General features: G+C 33.5%; 1 protein-coding gene across 1 annotated transcript; it reads left to right on the forward strand.

Moving 5' to 3' along the window:
• Positions 1-9190: 9190 nt before the first annotated feature.
• On the forward strand, positions 9191-18448 carry LOC112509906 (isopentenyl-diphosphate Delta-isomerase I). The gene is made up of 6 exons (XM_025115116.1): positions 9191-9408; positions 10868-10923; positions 13915-14006; positions 14964-15066; positions 15147-15284; positions 17982-18448. The coding sequence occupies exons 1-6, from the start codon at positions 9200-9202 to the stop codon at positions 18233-18235; spliced, it is 852 nt and encodes a 283-aa protein (XP_024970884.1). The 5' UTR covers positions 9191-9199; the 3' UTR covers positions 18236-18448.
• Positions 18449-19841: the final 1393 nt, after the last annotated feature.

Genomic DNA, 19841 nt, shown 5'->3' on the forward strand with positions numbered 1-19841 from the left:
CGACGGATCAACGACGGAAAGCACTTTCAGCGACGGATCAGCGAGGGAATTTTCCCTCGCTGATACCCAGCATTTTTGTAGTGGTCTTGAAAAGATTTGATATTTTGAAATTAAATAAATTATAATGAACATTTTATATCTCGCCGTATTGCGCAGGTACACAACTAGCGTATATATTATACATAATTTTCATTTCTACTTTTATCTTGTTATTATTATTATTATTATTATTATTATTATATGCATTAATATTAAAAATTTATCCTAGTTATTTAAATATTTTTTAAAATGTCAATTTAAAAGTGATTTTTTATGAACATAATATAAATATAAGTTTCGTTTAAATTTAAATTGTTTCAGTAATTGTAATATTATATTCGAGATCATGCGAAAAATATATTGACTTTAAAAATGTAATTATTTTTACAGTAAGTAGTATTTCAAATTTCCTAGGTTGTTTTAATATTATCAAAATGATATAATTTAAAAAAGTTGTGAATACTTAATTATTTAATAATAATCATTATTATTTTATTGCTTTGACTAAATGGTTTTTTATAAATACTTAACTGTTTACAGTTTTTTTATATTGATGCTTGATTATTATTTTGTACATACAAGACAACAACAAAAAATGATTATCTATGAGTCATGGATGCCTTCATTCCATACACGTACACATCATCATCTTCTTCACATTTTCATCTCTTATCTCTTTAATTAAACATTTATTTTTAATAAAAAAATAAGAAAAAAACGTTTTTATGTTTTATTTGGTTTGGTTTTTATGTTGTACTCGATAATGACATAATAAATAATAAGATTACAACTGAGAATTACAAATGAAGTGCGTACAAATTACAAAGCCACTAAACTATTTACACTAAGCAAATTACAAAATATTGAACCCAACATTCTTCTCATTTGGATTCAAGCTTTGGAAATAGTAAATTTTGAACGTCTGAATCCAAGATGTGTTTCAAATCTTCTAACAGCATTCCGATAAGCAATCTTCTCATCAAATCACTCCAATGCTTTAAGTAGCAAGTACCTTTCTCTTAAATTCAACTTGTCATCCCCTAAAGCTTTGTCATCTTGTACCTTCGAGGTGCCCCGATTGAATATTGGATGACAATGCCTGAAATTGGTGTTCTGATTGTTTCAAAGTATAATGTGATCTTACACGTTATAGACATTACAGGTTGTTCAACATACTTACCACTTAGATCTACTACGTCATCGTGGTATCAACATGTAAGTTATGTAATTGGGTACGTTAATCGTAACCATAATGTGAAACTAGACTTGGCTAAAGGATACTCGATCCCTATTATTACTCCACATTTTTTTTCATTGCTGCTATCCGTGTGTTGTTGCATAAGCTACCCCGTATTTAGATCGAATAAATAAGTACCAACAACTTTTACGAGTTATTGTACTACAGATAATGTTATTTTAGAATAAATGAAAATGTAATATAAATCATGTTATGTTTTATTTATATATCAAATCTCATTTTTTTTATGTTTCATTTTTATAACTATATAATTATTTAGAAAAATAATAATAATGTTTACATTAATAAGTATTTATTTATCTTTAATAAAAATAAAAAAGTAAAAAACAAAAAAAAACCTCAACATACATGACGAAATGTTTATTAACAATTTATATAAAGTAAGTGATATAAAAGAAATATATATTTATTAATAATTTATATAATTCAAATGAAATAAAGAAATATATATATTTATTAATAATTCATATTAAAATATAATATAAATAAATAAAAGAGAAAAAACTAAAAAAAAATTAACAATTTATATTAATATATATATATATATATATATATATATATATGAAAAAATGTTTATTAATAATTTATATAATATAAATTATATAAAAAAATATATATTTATTAATAATTCATATTAAAATATAATATAAATAAATAAGAAAGGAAAAACTAAAAAGGAATTAATTAATAATTTAAATTAATTTAAATAAGAAAACAACAAAAAGATAAAAAGGATAAAAAACAAAAACAAAAAGAATGATTGTAATAGGCTTAGGAGTGCCCTTAGTACCTACTAGGCTTAGGGGTGCCCTTAGTACCTACTAGGCTTAGGATACTCAATCCCTACCATCCAATATTGCCTTATATCGTTTCTCAAGTAATAAAGTGGTAAAATACCAAATATCGTCCATGAAGATTGGAGTAAGATCTTAGTAAAAGTCTAATGAAAGAAATGATTTCAAATGACGAATTTCAAAAATCTTTTTGGTTTAAGCTAACACTACTGAAAATATCAGAATATGCAGAAATAAGCATGAGTGTAAGATTTTTGGTGAGATACAAACACAAATTCCAGTATACCATTACTGTGCAAATGCTACAACAATGAATTAGCTATAACTAATTACACCATCTATTTTGAGGAATTTGTGTTCAGACTTCAACCACTACACTGACATTTGGTTTTAAACCTGCATATCTCTATATAGTACTAGGACTAGAAGTAGTGTTAAACTGGTGTCCTCAAAATATATGGATCAATAAATCTACTTGTTTAAAATCATTTTCTCAAGTGGATTCCATATCATCCAAGTTGATGTGTTCCAAGTGACTCATCTTTGAATCCACTACACTTTAATATTTTACCTAGTGATCAACATGTCAATAATTAATTAATTTAAAAAAACATAGACAACAAAACTCTTCGTTAGCAACTCTCTCAAATCTACTTCATATGTCATTCGAGTGACTTATTTCTATGACCACGATACTTTAACAATTTTCAAAATGACCAACTTGTCAAGAAATGTCTTGTATTTTATAATACTTGCATCATATCCACTTTTCTTCAGTTTAAAATCTTATCATTTGTCTCACACCAAGCTATAAAGTTTAGCTACTCATACTTGAAATAAAGTGCATGGAATTGTAAAAGAACATAAAGTAAATGCATAAAGGTAAATGACTGAAAGTAAATAACGAAATCTAATGACGGTATAAACAATGAAATGTTGCAGCAACGTAACGAGAACAAGGTTCAAGAAAATCGAGAATTTACATATCAGAACGATATCATAAACTTAAATTACTTCAAAACATAAAACACAATCAGATCAGATTTGATCAGATACCAAAAACCTAAACCCCATCATCTTTAATTATACTAAAACTATAGGGGGCAAAATGCAAATTTAACATAAGGCCAAAGGTTGGTACATTAGTCAACATTAAGTATAAAAACACATAGCTACTTTAAACAACCTACGATTAAAGTACAACCACCATAGGTCATCAAAGGGCATTTGGACATGATCTTTACCAAAAGTTTGTTTTTGGCTTATCCCTTGTCTTAATGCATTAAGCTCTCAAAACCACTACTATCGGTGTTTGTGGTCCGGTTTGGATGGTTTAACTCCCCAAACCACAAACCAAACTGCAATGGCGAGTTAGGAAATTTTACAAACTGAGCGTTTTGGTAGCAAGTGACAAACTGAATCATAAAAAGACGATCTAGTCTAACCAGTTTAAGTGGTTTGGACCTCTTATGAGCTTTAAATTCAAAAAAAATTATATTCAAAATGAAATTTCTACCAATACAACATTATTAAAAAAAAACAGGATACCCAATTGTAAAAGGTACATCTATCTCTGTAAAAAAAATTACTGAGCGAACCTTTTTTTAAAAGTGTGCCATAAAGTTTAACCTATAGCATGAAAATTAAATATAATTAAAATATGTGTATTTTTTTAACGGTCGGTTTGGTCCAAATCGCTCAAAAAACGTTCAAACCGCAGGCCAGACCAGAACAAACGGTTTGACTATTTTTCAAACCGAGCCGTCAAATCACTCAAACCGCCAAAAACGATTTTGTTTGACTTGGTTCGACCAGTTTGAGCTGTAAACAGTTTTTTTTAACACCCATAACCACCGGATTCCGATGCTATAACATGTTGGTAGCACATACAACCTGTCCAGAAGATTAAATTAGCTATCCATTGATTTAAAACAGGTAAATCACGACTTTTAACTTCATGAAACAATAAATTAGAAGAAAAAAAAACTCAAGATTGATATATGAACGGAAAATAAGCTAGTTTATAAGAGAAAAATAGGTGTTCATACATTGAATAATCAATGCATATCAACAGGCTTAAACCTCTCAGCTAATCCAAGTTGTTGAGGTTGCTCTGAAATGTCTCTTCACATGTAGTTCCTAGGGGTGGGTTTTGTGTGGCCCAGGTCAAGATTGCAGATAATTAACCTTTTTTTCCTCAAATTATTGTTATTATTTAATAGATTTAATTATATAAAAATTAAAGTTTATTTCTTATATTCCATCAATAATAATATTTGATAAACGTAGATTATTTAATTCAATTATTAATTATTATTCTTTTGAAGAATTATTAATTAATTAAGGTATGTATTGTTGACGATTTTTCTTTTATTAATATTATGTGTAACAAATATTTAAAATCATCAATTAATGTAAAAAAAAAAAAAAATTCGTATTCGGTCTCTCTCTCTCTCTCACATACACACACATATATAGCCAAAGGTTATTTTGAGAAGTGGTAAATATTTGAGAAGTAATTAAGTGATCATAGTCTTTCATACGATCAACATCGAATTTGACTGGTCAATAATTGCGGCTACGCAAAAAATGGAAAGGGAAGTTTCGTAACCTTTACAAATAGGCGACAGACGGGTTCATATATAAATCTATGCGATTCACATATGACATATGAACTATATGTTCATGTATAAACTCGTGTAATTACATATAAACTATTTTAACTAATTCACATCTGAATTTATGATTCACATTTGAACTAATTAACTGATTCACGTACGAACCCTTGTGATGCAAATGTGAACTAAATAATCAGTACACATGAACCTGTGGGGTTATATCTATATCACATGGATTCATATATGAACCCGTTTGTCGCCTACTTATATAAGTTACGAAACTACCTTTCTGTCTTCTGTATACCCATGCAAGAAATTATCCAGTGCTTCACAATTAAAATCACAAATGTTGACCAAATGAAGGGTTATGATCATTTCTTTAGTTTCAAATGAACATTTCCCTAATTAAAAAAATAAGAGGATGATTCTCAGCCAATCATTTATTTGAATCATGTCTTTAAATAAGTTTTTTCTAAAAATGGCTTTAAAGGGCATATGTGTCATTTGTTGCATATGAACTATATATGAAAATTCATTTATTTTTATAAGGGTATATAATACATTTAATTAAGATATTTATTGATGATATTTATACAAATTTCGTGGTTTAAGCATGATTAATTTTTCATTTAATTTTTTTTTTTGTGACATTTAAAATAAGCGTTTCTAAACATTACTTTTTATTGAATATTTACAATATTCGTCAAAAACCACATGTGATATTCACAATTAATCGATTTTTTCCAAAAAAAATTTGTTGACTTTCGTCAAAATATCAAATATGATATTGATCATAGTAAATTCAAGTGGAAAACAACTATAAGTTATCTACAACATTAAATGTTATATTTGTGAATTATGAATTACGTTTTGAATCACATGTGATCTTATACATATTAATATGTTCTGCTACAGATCACATGTGATTATGTTTCCATTAATATTCTTTTTCAAAGGTAAATTTAAATCATTGTTTTGCATGCTATTAATCATATGTGATTAGAATCAAAGACCTTCCAGCCTAGTGATTGGGAGGGAAGTGTTGGCGACATTTAAGTGGGGCCATGTTTAGCCTCCAAATTTGCCGGGGATTAGTCGAGTTTTGGCCTGGACACCCTTAAAAAAATCATATGTGATTAGAATTGTTTGGAAAGAAACCAATTGATTGTAAATTACATATAATTTTGATGAAAATTATATTTTTTTTTCTTAAATATTGTCTTCAATAAAAAAATAAATTGTTTAAATGAAAATAAAATTACGCTTACCCTTAAATGACTTTTTTTTAATAAAATATAAAACCACGTTAAAATAATAAAATATAAAACCACGTTAAAATCATAAAAATGATAAAAGCAGAATCTTAAAAAAAAAATGTTTTAAATAACTCTGACATAAATAAGGACTTTTAAGATTGTCTTAAGTGTGTGTTTGATATGCAGACTGAGTGGGATGGAACGAGACAAAATTAAATAGTCTCATATTTGGTATGGGACAAAAATGAAAAGGGATAACATGAGACAAAAGTAAGATTGAGTAGGACTATTTTTGAGTTTTTTTGTTCCACCAAAAAAGGTAGAACAACATGAGGCTAAATTTAAGATTACAATATTACCCTTATTATTTGATATCAAAATACAAACATAATTTAATTGCATCCTTTTTCTTCTCTTCCACAACCTCCATTCTCGATTCCGGCCTCCATTCTTGAAATGTTAAACTTTTGATGATGGCGTGACAAATGTTATTTACAATTGTTGTGTTTAAACTTTTTAAATTATGTGTGTATTTTGAATTTGTGGTATGACAAATGTTATTTACTTGTGGTATTGGAATGTTAAAAAAATATTGATATCATAGACTAACTAATTTAAATATATTTTTGGTTGATTTGTTGTCATTTACAATCATTATATGATATAAAATAACATCGACCAACATTTAGGGGTAATATGGTCATTTTAACTGTTTTGTTTTGTTCTGTCCTAGTCGTACCAAACATAGGACAAACAATTAGTCATGTCCCGTTCTGTCTTGTCTTTATCTATACTATATTATAAAACATTTGACGAAAACTTTTAAAAACCATTTTTTATGCATGAAGTACTGTTTATTGATGCATATTACTTCAAATTCAAGATTACAAGTAAATTGTGCGTAAGTACAACTTATTAAATCTCCATTTTTAATTTTATATAACTAACTGCAGATAAAAATAATCAAATATAAAAAATTCAAAATATAATTAGGATAATCATTGAGTTTTAACAGAATCATTATCTTTATAAAAATTATATTGTTAAGTCGAAAATAAATTACTTCGCTATTAGACCTAAATTAATTATAATAAAAATTTGAACTAAAGAAATTGTACTCAAAAGAGAGCTTTTAAACAGTTAATTTAACATTAATATCAATGTACTTTTTCAATTTTTTATGATATCGTCATATTTATTTTCATTCAAAAGTAAAAACATTGTCTTTCTCAAAACCACATAAATTGTATTATATCAATAGAGACAAAAAATAAAACGAAACATTAAAATGAAGATGTATCTCGCTGAATTGTGCGAGTACCCTTCTAGTTTATTCATTATTGGAGTTTTTTTTTGTATTTATGACATTATCTAAGGAATCATATGGTTTACATTTGTTATCTTACTTTTCTTATTTAATTATTGTTTTCGTATGAACCATATCTTTCTCCTTATATATATATATATATATATATATATATATAGGATTGGGTTCACGTGAGACCAGTCTGTTTTCGTGAGACCCGTGAGACCACATTTTTACACGTAAACTTCACAGCAAAAACGCTGTGAATATATTATTTATTGGAATAATAATTTAGTAGAGATATGGAAGCAATAGTTGACTTTGGCCATGGTACTAGAAATTGGAATCCTAACGCACTCCAAAGATATTTTTCCATTTTTACAGGAAATTTGTATCAGAAACAATGGTATCTCTAATCATAGGCCCCTACTCACATAACAATTCGATATTTCCTGGTCTACTGTCGACCAGTGAAACAGTTTTTCTTTATACACGGAAAATGAGCTTCTTTATCATAACCCCCTACCCACATAACGATTCATATTTATATAAGCTTTTTTTTTCATGTTTATCTTAATTGTTGGTTTAATTTATGAAAAAACAAATATATTTCTTTTACCATCTGTTTGGTATAAATTAACATATTGATCATTTTATCTTTATTTTATCAGTCAACAATTAACTTATCAACTAGTTTATCAAATATAGGCTAAAAACGAGTTAATTAGATTGGATTGTCCAAGGCTTTTAACTCGACGAATCCGACCCATCTGAATCCTTGATTACCGATTAAAAACCCTTTTCCACAAGCCGTTTTATATTGATGGGTCAATCAAACCCGACCCGTTTTAATTGGTCTAAAATTTCTAACTTGAACTACATGGATGGTGCCTGATTGGTTTGAACTTGACTCCAAAGGTCAAAAGTATCAGGAGGTCCCAGATTCAAATCCAAGGAGAAACAAAATTCTTTTGTGGCTACGGAGGTTCAAATGCGGTAACTCCGGACTATCTGTAAAGCAGGTGATTATCCTGAAGTTAGTCAGCTCACATAACGGATTGGATATCCAGAGTAATAAAAAAAAAATTCTAACCAGTTTTAACACTACAATTTCATTTTTGGTATCTTGGTAGGTTTGGTCAAACAAGGAGCACATATTTAATAAAAAAAATAATATAAAAAACACAAGAACCTCCCACCCTTGACATTTTGACTCTCCAAGATTTACATGGTCCTTATACTATTCCATATATTCACTTCAAGTCCAATACTTTTAAAAAATTACACATACACCCTTATTATTTATTTCACATCTCAAAGTGGTACTCCAAAGAAGTTTGTGATTCTATTTCAATGAAAATTTGTATGTTAGAAAACAAATAATTGAATCGATACATAACTACATACGGTTGACAAAATGCAAAGGGCGTGATCAATGTCGATAAATTTAAAAAGATGACCAAATTCTAACGTTCATCGTATATGGAACTCTTTACCTTTGAAATGAACTGCTAGGTGTCATTTGAAAGCTTGTAATTTTGATGTGTTCATAAACTTTTTTTCTTCAATATGTGAACTTGGAGGTGAAGCACACCTGTCTGTGATTCTTGAAAGTTAGATATACGCCAACTTGTGTTCCCTGAAATATTCAAGCTCGAGCTCTAAATTGTTTGAGCTCGAGCCTGCTATTTTTTTCAAGTCCGACTCGATTAACCTACTACTTGACTCGTTTACACCCATAGCTGTACTCGATGACGAGGATTGTGTTAAACCCGAAGCAAAAATAATCCAAGGACTAAAATGACATTAATCCATAATCAAGGTGTCTAATTGTAAAATAATATAAAATTACCCAATACTAATAGGACATTTGTTGGTCAGAACTGTCATCTAAAAGGTATCAAAGAGCGTGAACCCCCCACCAAAAAATGTTGAAATTTCCCACCTTTAAAACCACCGCCACCACACTCCCTTTGCATTACTCCTCCTCCTCGCAATTTTCCAAATCTTCTCCGCCATTTCTACGAATCTCCTCCTCATTCTCTTCTATTACTATCTCCCGCCGTTCTTCCATCGCCGCCATGGGTGACGATTCCGGCATGGACGCCGTCCAGAGACGTCTCATGTTTGACGATGAGTAAGTTGTTCCGATACCTTATGTTTTTACTGAACTGATTGTTTGGATCTGTGTTTGTATTATCGATTTGATTGTTGTTCTTGACAATTAGTTAATATCGATTCACTAGTCTTTTGAAAACGAATTTGTTACGCATCTTCATTTTGTTGTGGTGGTTCTTAGAGTTTCTGTAATTTGTTGCTGATGCTATTGTATCAACTACTTGTGAGTTTATTTAGTGATTTTGTTTCACCAACTTTTGGCGGATTAATTGGAGAAGTCTGTGAAGGGACTGCGGGTGTGTTTGAAGAAGATTAATGGAGTCGATTTAAGTTACTTGGATCGTTACACAGAGGGAAAACTGAACGTAGAAACATTAGGTGTTTGGATCAACTTTAACTTAGTTGACGGCTTGAGAAGAGTGGTACCTGAGACCTCTTTGGATTTATATCGGTAGAGAGGGTTGATTCTTTATAAAAGCTACAACTCTCTGATCTACTTGGACAGTGCCACTAGCCTAGAGTCCGTAGATGTCAAATTTAGCAACTTTAATTAACAATCCGATCAATTTTTTTAGTAAGATATCTATCTTTTGGGTCTGTCTAAGCTTCAATTAACATCTTGGTTTTTCAGCTTCTAAGCTCTAAGCTGCATTTATATCACTTTTTTTCACCTTTTTTCTAATTCTGATATAGTTTATTGAAAATCCCAACTGTCTCCGTGCAAAATTAATTGAACCTTTTAAGCTTTAAGCCGTAATTATATCACCATGTTGTAGCCAAGTGGGGACCCCTTGAAGTTCATGGATTTCTAGGCAAAACCCTTTAAGTTCTTGAATTCCTAGGCAAAATTTATATTCAGCTACAATTTTGAAACCTTTTTGATTATATCTTATAATTATCAAGATTTTTACCAATCAAACGAGGAGTTTCTTAAAAGGCGTATTATTATCAGCATCATGATCATATTTCACGCATAAAGTTACTATTTTGTGCATACATGTCCAAATGTAATATTTGAGATGGATGTGACACTGGAGTTAGGTTATGGTGGATACGATTGTGTAATATTTGAGATGGATGTGACACTGGAGTTAGGTTATGGTGGATACGATTGTGACTTCTTAATCCTTTTTTAAAAATATTATTAATTTAATATTGAGTTTTATGTTGATTTGCATATAAAAAGATAAAAAAAATTCTTAAGTTGTATATTTTGAGTAAATGCTCATTTATTTTTGTGATGAAGTGACAACGCTTCTGTAAAGAAATTATTTTGGCTGTCTGTGGGCTCCTGAAACTGTTATTTGATTCTCTCCCAATGTGTTTTTGGTACTATATTGTGCACATGGTGACAGGAATTCTCTATGTGATGATTTAAGTTCAATGTTTTCATCTGAATTATGAGATTTCACCTTTTGTGATGTGAGCTTTGCTTTTGCTGAGACAGTGACAGTATTTGGCATCTTAAATTTCTGCAGATGCATTTTGGTGGATGAGAATGACAATGTCGTCGGGCACGATACCAAGTACAACTGTAAGCAGGGTTCTATGTCTATTTTAGAATGGTTTTACTGTTATATTCTTCTAAGAAATTCATATACGTGAGCTCATGCATTATGTTCTTCTCTCAAGTATCATGAATATCTTTTCCCAATCCCAAATTAATTACTTGAGTTTGTGAAGCAAAAATTAGATAAGAAGTATCTGTGCTAGGGCAAGTTGGTTATTCAGTGGAAAGATGACCAAAACACCAATAAGGTATGAATTATGTAGTTTTACTAGATCAACAAACTCAAAGAGTTAAGGTTAATGCTTGAAGCTTATTTAAGTTAGAACACCATACAGTAATTAAAGTTTCAGTAATTTGCTTTTCTTGCATTAATGGGATTTAGAGGCTTCTCTTGTATCGGTACTTGGAGGAATGGAAGCTATAAAAATGTTTTTTCATGTAAAGTGTTGCTCACATGTTTGGTCCAACTCTTCGGCTGATCAATTGCTACTGCTGGTTGTAATTGAATATGTATTTAGGAAAATCTTTCTTCATGTTTCCCTGGAAAGTGTTTCTTGGTAGCCTATTAAATGGAACTATTTTATTTGCCTTTATCTTATACCAAGTGCTATTACTTTAGATATTGGTTAACTGGAAATAATTTTATTTGGCTTTCTCTTATATCTAGTACTATGACTTTAGAAATAGGTGCACCATCTTGTGTCTAGCCAAACCAATGTTTTAAAACCTAGAGTGGTCTTAGTTTACACATCCTAGTGGATGTATGGATGACCTGTTGAACTGTGATGGGACCGCTATCTCATGAAGTTATGGTATATCATTTATAATCAAGTAATATACATACGAATTATACACAAACACATATATTTCCATTCAAATTTTGTAAAACTGCTACTTCCACTAAATGATCACATTCTCGTTATGAACATAAATAACGTGTTGAGTCAACACAAACTTATGAACCTGCCTGTCCATTATGAATACAAGACAATCAATTATGCAAGAACAGATTGGCTTAGGATTCAAGGCATAATCTGGGAAAACTATTTTTACAACATGCTTGATCCATAAAATGCTTTAGAAGTAATTATTTCTGTTGCCCTGTATAAATTTGCCAGTAAGGGTTAGTTTATTCTATGCTAATAGTTACAAGGAATCAATAGATTAAATGAAGATCGCAAGTGATGTTTACAATAGACATCGTCAAATTGACCAACAAATTAGTTTTATTAGTTTAAAACTGAAGTAGTATTACTGAACTAAGAACAGAACAACATGAAGTTTTACTTGTCAGAATATGCAAGTTAAAATAGTGTAAAATTTGGAAGTACAATAGAAATAGAATGAGCAACTGGGATGTCTAGGACATTAAAAGTGGTGGCAGGGTGATACGGAGTGATTGTATGCGAGAGAGTACAAAGGGCTAATCTGAGAAGATGAAGGGGGATGAGACTCTGGTTGCTGGAATATTATACGGTTGAATTGAAGGGGCAATTTTTATTTCAATGCCCTCATCAAACTAGGTCAACCTGTGAGCCCTTCATCAGGTTGAGCAGTCAAAACCTTGACTTTTATTGCTTTGGAGTACTTGGCTCTTTAAGATTCATAGACGCCATTTATTTTTTTCACTGCATCAGATCAAGGAAATCAATTACACAAAAAGAGGTCTTGTAAGGATTGGTTTGATAGGTATATTTGTGTCAAAAGCAATTTGAGGTCTAAGCTATAAAGAGTAGTCATCTTAGGATTGGGAATAAAGTTATGTTCGTGAATGTCATGTATCAATGTTTTCTGCAGGAATTATATTATTCTACTTTTACAAAAATGTCCAATGTTTCTATGCATTTGAATGGTCAAAAAACATGAATTGATCATTACATGATAGAAAATGATTAGCAACTTGAGCCGTGAAGCACCCTATTTTGTAGTTTAAAAGTTGAGGTAATTGTTTGTGGAGCAAACATGATTTCAGTACATGTAAGGAACACAAATGTTCTACTACCCGCATGGGGTTCCACCTTTTTGTTTGTTTGTTGTATGTGTGTGCTGGGAAGGGAGGGGGGGGGGGAGGGAAATCTAAATGCCAAGAACTGCACCAGGTGCTAAAGCATGGGTGTTTTGTATCCGTCAAGCAAACATTTTCAACCTTCCTTTTGAGCAAGAATGACTCCTGAACAATTTTACAAGCTAAGATTTTGTACTTTATGCAATAAAAAGAAATTCTATGTGACTATGTCCAATCCACACAGTTACAGAATTGTGTTTCTTGCCTTTTGAGAATTGATAACACACTGTTATTGCTATATAAACCTGTTGGTATGCTTTGAAGTATAGACCATATTCTAGAACACCAAGGATATTAGCTACTTCTCTAGCAATCCTTGTTGCATTTTATTACCATGGTATACTTCTAACCTGTAGGCCTTGGTTACTTTTCTATAATCGAGTATGCTAGCTACAGCCTCGGAAGTCCTTAATTAGTTAACGACGACTGCTGGCAGCTTTTGTTCTGCAAATACACTTAATTTGCCCACCTTGTTCACAAGGTAGGATATTGCTATAGCATCACTGAGAATATTTGAGAAATTTTTAGTTGAGAATATACAATTATTTGAAGGCATTATTGTCTTCTAAATGTATTTTTTAACATCTTGTCTCTACATGGTGGTTATTTTCGATGCTATTCTTGAAATATTTGAACTCAAAAGGTTGTATGTGCACCTTCAAGAGGCAGAGTTGCTATATGTAGCCATTCTATTGCCTAGTGCTGAAGTCATCCTGTCCTTTGAGATCCTTTTACATTAAGAAATATAGCGCAGAGTTTCCACCTCCATTCTCTGCATGATCTCAAACAGTCTTTACTGAGTTTGCTTATTGGTAATATAAGTGCTACCAGGTTAAACTGGTGTAATTGCTGATTATTTCTACATGTCAGAGATGCCACTGTAATCATCATTTCATATATGATTATTGTCATTGTTTGTGTTACTATTAACATAAATTCTGAATATGTAGGTCACTTGATGGAGAAGATTGAAAAAGAAAACTTGCTGCACAGAGCATTCAGCGTATTTTTGTTCAATTCAAAATACGAGTTACTCCTTCAGGTAGATTACTTTGAAATAATTATGGAGGTTTGCATGAGTTGACTCATGCATGGTCATTGTCACTTTCTCTTTTTATTTATTTATGTTGTAGCAAAGAAGTGATATGGTCTTGAATGGCACCAAAAGGTGATGGGGCTCTGTGTAGCACCCCTCACCCTGAAGAACATTCAGAACAAACTAATATTTTGCTTTCAGTTTATATGAAGGTCATTGAACTTAAAAACCCTCATCTTTATTTAAAGAGCAGCTACAACTGTTGAGAAGTAACTGCTATTTGCCTTCAAGTAAAAACAGTTGCAAAGAAGGTGGCTATGAAAAGGGTTTACTTGTTATATGTAGGTTGTTTTAATGGTCGCTAGGAGGAAAATCTTCAGGGCTGTTCTGAGGTTTAGCATTTGTTTAATCACCACCCATGTGCTGTTATCTTGACATCTAGTTGGTTTCTTCTGATCCTTTTTACTGTTATGTCTTTGAAAAAGATCCCCAAACCTCCGGCTTTAAATACTTTTCTGGCAGCCTCTCATGGTTGTTCTTCCTTTGCTTCTTATGTTTGGCTGGTTTACCATCCTCCATTATATATCGACCTTTCCTGGATGATAAAACGATTATGTGTCATTGGAGGCCAATCATGTGAGAACCACAAAAAGGTTACAAATCTGTAAGAACCAATTTTAATGTATTACTTCACATGATCTTTTCCACCTAAGGCTAGGATATAAGGTATTGTTTGACGTATATTTGTTTTGTGATGTATTTGTTTCACGATTTGAATTTTTTTTGCGTGTGTTTCGAAATGTGAAACAACACATGATTCACTGGTTCTCGCGGTTGTCAACTGTTTTGAGGTTCTCATTTGATTATGTCCATGTGTCGGTATTAGTTTTGTTTTTGTTTCGTTTACTATATCTTTTTTTCTTCTTTCTAGAGTAAGCCGTCTAATATGTGGTGTATTTACAGCAACGCTCTGCAACCAAGGTGACATTCCCTTTGGTATGGACCAACACCTGTTGCAGCCATCCGCTATACAGAGAAACCGAGCTTATTAAAGAAGATTCTCTTGGTAATGCAAATTTCAATATCATCCAGATTAATCGTTGTTAGGAATGCCTACTCATTTGTGTTCCTCTGAATTGCAATCAGGGGTCAGGAATGCTGCACAGAGAAAGCTTTTGGACGAACTCGGTATCCCTGCTGAAGATGTTCCAGTTGATCAGTTTACTCCCTTAGGTCGCATGCTCTACAAGGCCCCATCTGACGGGAAGTGGGGAGAACATGAACGTAAAATTTCTTATCCCAAAATCTTGGCTCGAGTTATTTCCCTTCAATTATATGCTTACTATGGATTACTCTAGACGTCTATCATAGTACTTAAGTTGGACTAAGTCTAGACAAAACCAAACCAAACGAGCCTAGTATATCGTACCCAGAGGTGGGGTGGGGTAGGGTATTAAGATGTATACAGACCTGACATCTATCATAGCATGTAGACAACAAATACCAATTGCTTTTTAGGTGTACCATATGATGATAAATCAGTCCATATTCTTAAAATAATTTAGCTGAAAAATTAATAAACATCAATATGAACTTCTATTTTGGTGGTAGTTGGTTTGAATTTTCAGAATAGAAATGGAGTTTAATTCTGGGACAGATGTATGCTTTCAAATACATACCCCAACTGGTTAACATTAACCTTGAGGGTTAGCTCAACTCACAAATAAAGGTTAGGCCTTGGGGATCCCCCAGTTGGTTGCCGGTTAGAGTCTCCTCAAGATGGGGATTTATCTCCAAGGCCCCATGAGATTAGTCCTGGTGTGCACTAGCTGACCCGTACACCCATGGTTATAAAAAAGAAACTTGGTTAGAACGGTAGTTTGTTTACAAGTACGATGGTTCTAAATGTCAACTCTGGTTACATACAAGCTATGCTGTTAATATCGTGATATATCGTCGATATATCGGCGATATATCGGATATCGGACCTAGGCAAAATATCGCTGCATAAATATCGGTCAAAATATCGTCCCCAATATTATCGGCGATATTTTCCGATTTTTCCCGATATTTAGCGATATTATGATGTATATATCGGACCGATATATCGATTTTTTAGGGTTCAATTATTTGGGCTTTTGTTATTTCATGGGCTTAGTTTTTTGGGCTTGGTAACATATATTATTAGGTCTGAAATTAATAGTCTGTCTTCCAACGGTCTTCTTCCTTTCTTTTCATCTTTACGAGTTACGACTTCACACTTCATAGACACCTAGTTCACTTCACGAATCACGACTTCAGACTTCTCACGGAGTCACGGTTTGGCTTCTTTTCTCGGATGACGAACCTATTGCTTGCGATTAGCTCGTTTTTGAACACTTTAGATGATGTGATGTTTTAATTTTGAAACTATATTTCTAAAATCTAATTAATGCATATTATATATATAATTCTAAGGGGTCGTTTGATTCGCGGAATTCGAAGGAATTTGATGGAATTGGAATGACAAATTCCTTTGACCAAATTTCAATTCCTTTGTTTGGTTCATTTCTTGAATGGATGGAATCCTTCAAATTCCATTGAATTCCACAAGTTAATGAATTCATCATTACTTGGCATAATGGAAGAAATTGAATTCCATCACCATCCACCACGATCATTCTACTATTGTTCATGATGTCCCACCCTTAACCCCCACCACTAATGTCGCTGCCACCCACCTTACCCCACCTTAACCACTATGCCACTACTGTTGTCATCACACCCACCCACCCTCCGGTCACTCACTACACATCCCTACTACGACTATGCTACTAACGTTAGTGTCACCCCCCTAACCTAACCCCCACCACCACAACATTATTGTCGTCGTCACAACTGCCACTCACCCTACCGCACCTTACCCTAACCACCACCAGCCACTATGTCACTACTGTCGTCATCATATCCACCCACTCCCAATCACCCTGACCATCATCCCACCACTATCATCGTCACAACTGTCATTGATCCCCACCTCCCTGCCCCTACCGCCCTTAACCTAACCCTCCACCCCGACACTACTATTGTCGCCTTCACAACCGCCATTCACCCGCACCCCACCCTACCCCAACCCACCACTAAACACCATGCCACTATTATTGTCGTCATACCAACCCACTCCCTGGCTCCAGCCTCCCGACCACTATCCCACCACTAGCATCATCACATCTACCACCCCGCCACCTACCCCTACCCACCCCACCGTCCTGCCTTGCCCCACCCTACCTTACCCTACTCTATCCCATCACTAACCACCATCCTACCACTGTAGTCATCACAACTATCACATTGCCACCTATTGCCCCACTTTGGCTTCAAACCCACTGCCTCGCCCCACCCCTGCCTGCCCGCAACAATCCCCACCTATGGAGCAGGGTAGGGCAGAAGTGGTGGGGGAAGGGCGGGTGATAGTTGTGACGACGACATTAGTRACATGGTGGCTGGTAGGGTGTGTGGCGGGGCGATGGATGGGATAGTCCATACAAAGATGATTGTTTCAATTCTATTGAGAGATTTCATTCAAATTCCTACCAACCAAACACATGGTCAAATTCCATTCCAATTCCTTCAAAGTCAAATTCCTTTGATGGATTACAATTCCATCAAATTTCATTCTGTGAACCAAACACCCCCTAAGAAATATTATGTTAACCGCTATTTTGGACCGATATATTACCGATATATCCGATATATCGAATATCGGTCCTGACCGATATTTTGTATTCTGACCGATATAACAGCATAACATACAAGTAGTTTGTTACAATATATGATATAGTTTCAATCATCTTTATTAGGAAATGTGGAACCCCTTTGATTTTTTCCTCTAAAATAGCCCTTGTATAGAGGGGAAGTTCCTAGCTTGATGGTCCGTGTCTAGCTGATATGAGGCTCCAACAGTCTAAAACTTATCTAATTTCTTTTGGCATGCTTTTTCAGTCGATTACCTACTCTTCATAGTCCGTGACGTTGCCGTGAACCCGAACCCAGACGAAGTGGCGGATATCAAATACGTGAACCAAGAAGAGTTGAAAGAGTTGCTACGAAAGGCAGATGCCGGTGAGGAGGGTTTGAAGCTATCCCCGTGGTTCAGGTTGGTTGTCGACAACTTCTTATTCAAGTGGTGGGATCATGTTCAAAAGGGGACGCTCGTTGAAGCAATCGATATGAACACCATCCATAAGTTGATATAAAATTGGACCTCAATTGGTGGATTTTGAACTAATAATTTGGGTTTGGCATGTCCAAAGGCCTTGGTATCGTTTTTACATTTAAAATGTTTGCCCTAGGAGCATATCGGTTGTTGTACTTGTAACGTAGTTATTATCGTTTCCGTATGAAGAGTGCAATAACGAACCTTTGGTTGTTCGGAACTTGGAATTTAACGTTATCTTTTACCTTGAATCGGATCTTACTCTACCCCTCTCGGCTTGTTATATATACTTGCGGGCTTTTTTGGCCTGAGCCCAGGCCTTCCAAGCCCATTTTTAGTGAGTAGACACAAGTCGGGTCTTAAAAAATCTAGGTTGGGTGAGAAAATAGGTCTGCTCAGGCTTTTTTTTTAAACTGGGCTATTGAAAAGTATGTCTTGATCGGGCTTTTTTGCTTGATCTGAACTAGGCTTTTTGGGTAGGGCTTTTTCGTGCATCTTTAGTTCAGTTTTCAATGATAGTTTCGTCAAAATTGCAACAACTTTTATTTTTGTTGCTATTACGCAACATCGTCGATGAATTCATCCGTTGCAAATGTTCGTTGCACTTGACCTTGAAAGAGTTAGCAACCCTTGGAAGCTTTTGTCAAGATTGCAACAACATTTTCTTGATGCGATTTCAGCAACACAATTCACCCAATTGGTCGTTCTGCTGTGCAAGTTTCGACAATAATCTTTTCGCAGGTGCATTTACGGAAACCTTGTTAGAACTTCTCGTTCCTCTAAATGACAAGGTTCAGTGAAATATTTTCTAACTCCACATCAATGGTGTTTAAAGTTGTGAATGCATTTCGTTCTTCCTCCATCATTGATTTCAATAAGACAGTTTTTTAACGATTCTTTGTCTTAAATTCTTTCATTACTATCATAATAGTCGTTCAAACACATGCACGTCCGTCAATTCTTTGGAAAGACATGACCTTCAGTCGTTTAGAATTTTGTCACTCGAAAAAAGTTGATTCTAAGGCTATCGTACTAGCTTAAACCGTTACTAACTTCTGGGCAATTGTGGCCATGACGGGGAATTGCGTTTTCCACCATTGCAAAAATATTAAACATTCCACTGATTTTGTTTCATACACATAATAAAAGTTAGCGATCATATACATATCAAATTCATCTAAATTCGAACTTACACAGTTACTATTATTTGTTTTGTCAGCTATAAAGTTAAAAAGAAAAGATTTATCCTTCACTCCGCTAAAACTTTCACCTATTCCTTGATCATTTGTTCTTTTATTCCGGGCTTGGATTTTGTGCATAGCGGTAGTGGCTAGTTTGACGGGGCTATATTTGGGCTTTTCGGGCCTTGGCCCGTGCAACGTTTTTAAACTTCCACGGAAATGAAAATATACCGCAAGAAGTTGAAAATTGGAAATAGTCTGATCAAGAAATCTTGAAAACGTTAAGAAAAATGACTTCACTTTCACCTATTCCCTGTTCATTTGTTCTTTTATTTCGGGCTTGGATTTTGTGCATAGCGGCTAGTTTGACAGGGCTATATTTGGGCTTTTCGGGCCTTGGCCCGTGCAACGTTTTTAAACTTCCATGGAAATGAAAATATATCGCAAGAAGTTGAAAATTGGAAA

This window comes from Cynara cardunculus (assembly GCF_001531365.2).
Source record: "Cynara cardunculus var. scolymus isolate 2C chromosome LG 1, CcrdV1, whole genome shotgun sequence".
NCBI classification, from domain to species: domain Eukaryota; kingdom Viridiplantae; phylum Streptophyta; class Magnoliopsida; order Asterales; family Asteraceae; genus Cynara; species Cynara cardunculus.

Bases quoted from the DNA above. Each gene is read 5' to 3' on its own strand.
- LOC112509906 (XM_025115116.1), top strand. From the start codon at position 9,200: ATGTTGAAATTTCCCACCTTTAAAACCACCGCCACCACACTCCCTTTG. The intron at 9,409-10,867 runs GTAAGTTGTTCC...AAATTTCTGCAG, and splicing joins CGTCTCATGTTTGACGATGA to ATGCATTTTGGTGGATGAGA. The intron at 14,007-14,963 runs GTAGATTACTTT...GTGTATTTACAG, and splicing joins AATACGAGTTACTCCTTCAG to CAACGCTCTGCAACCAAGGT.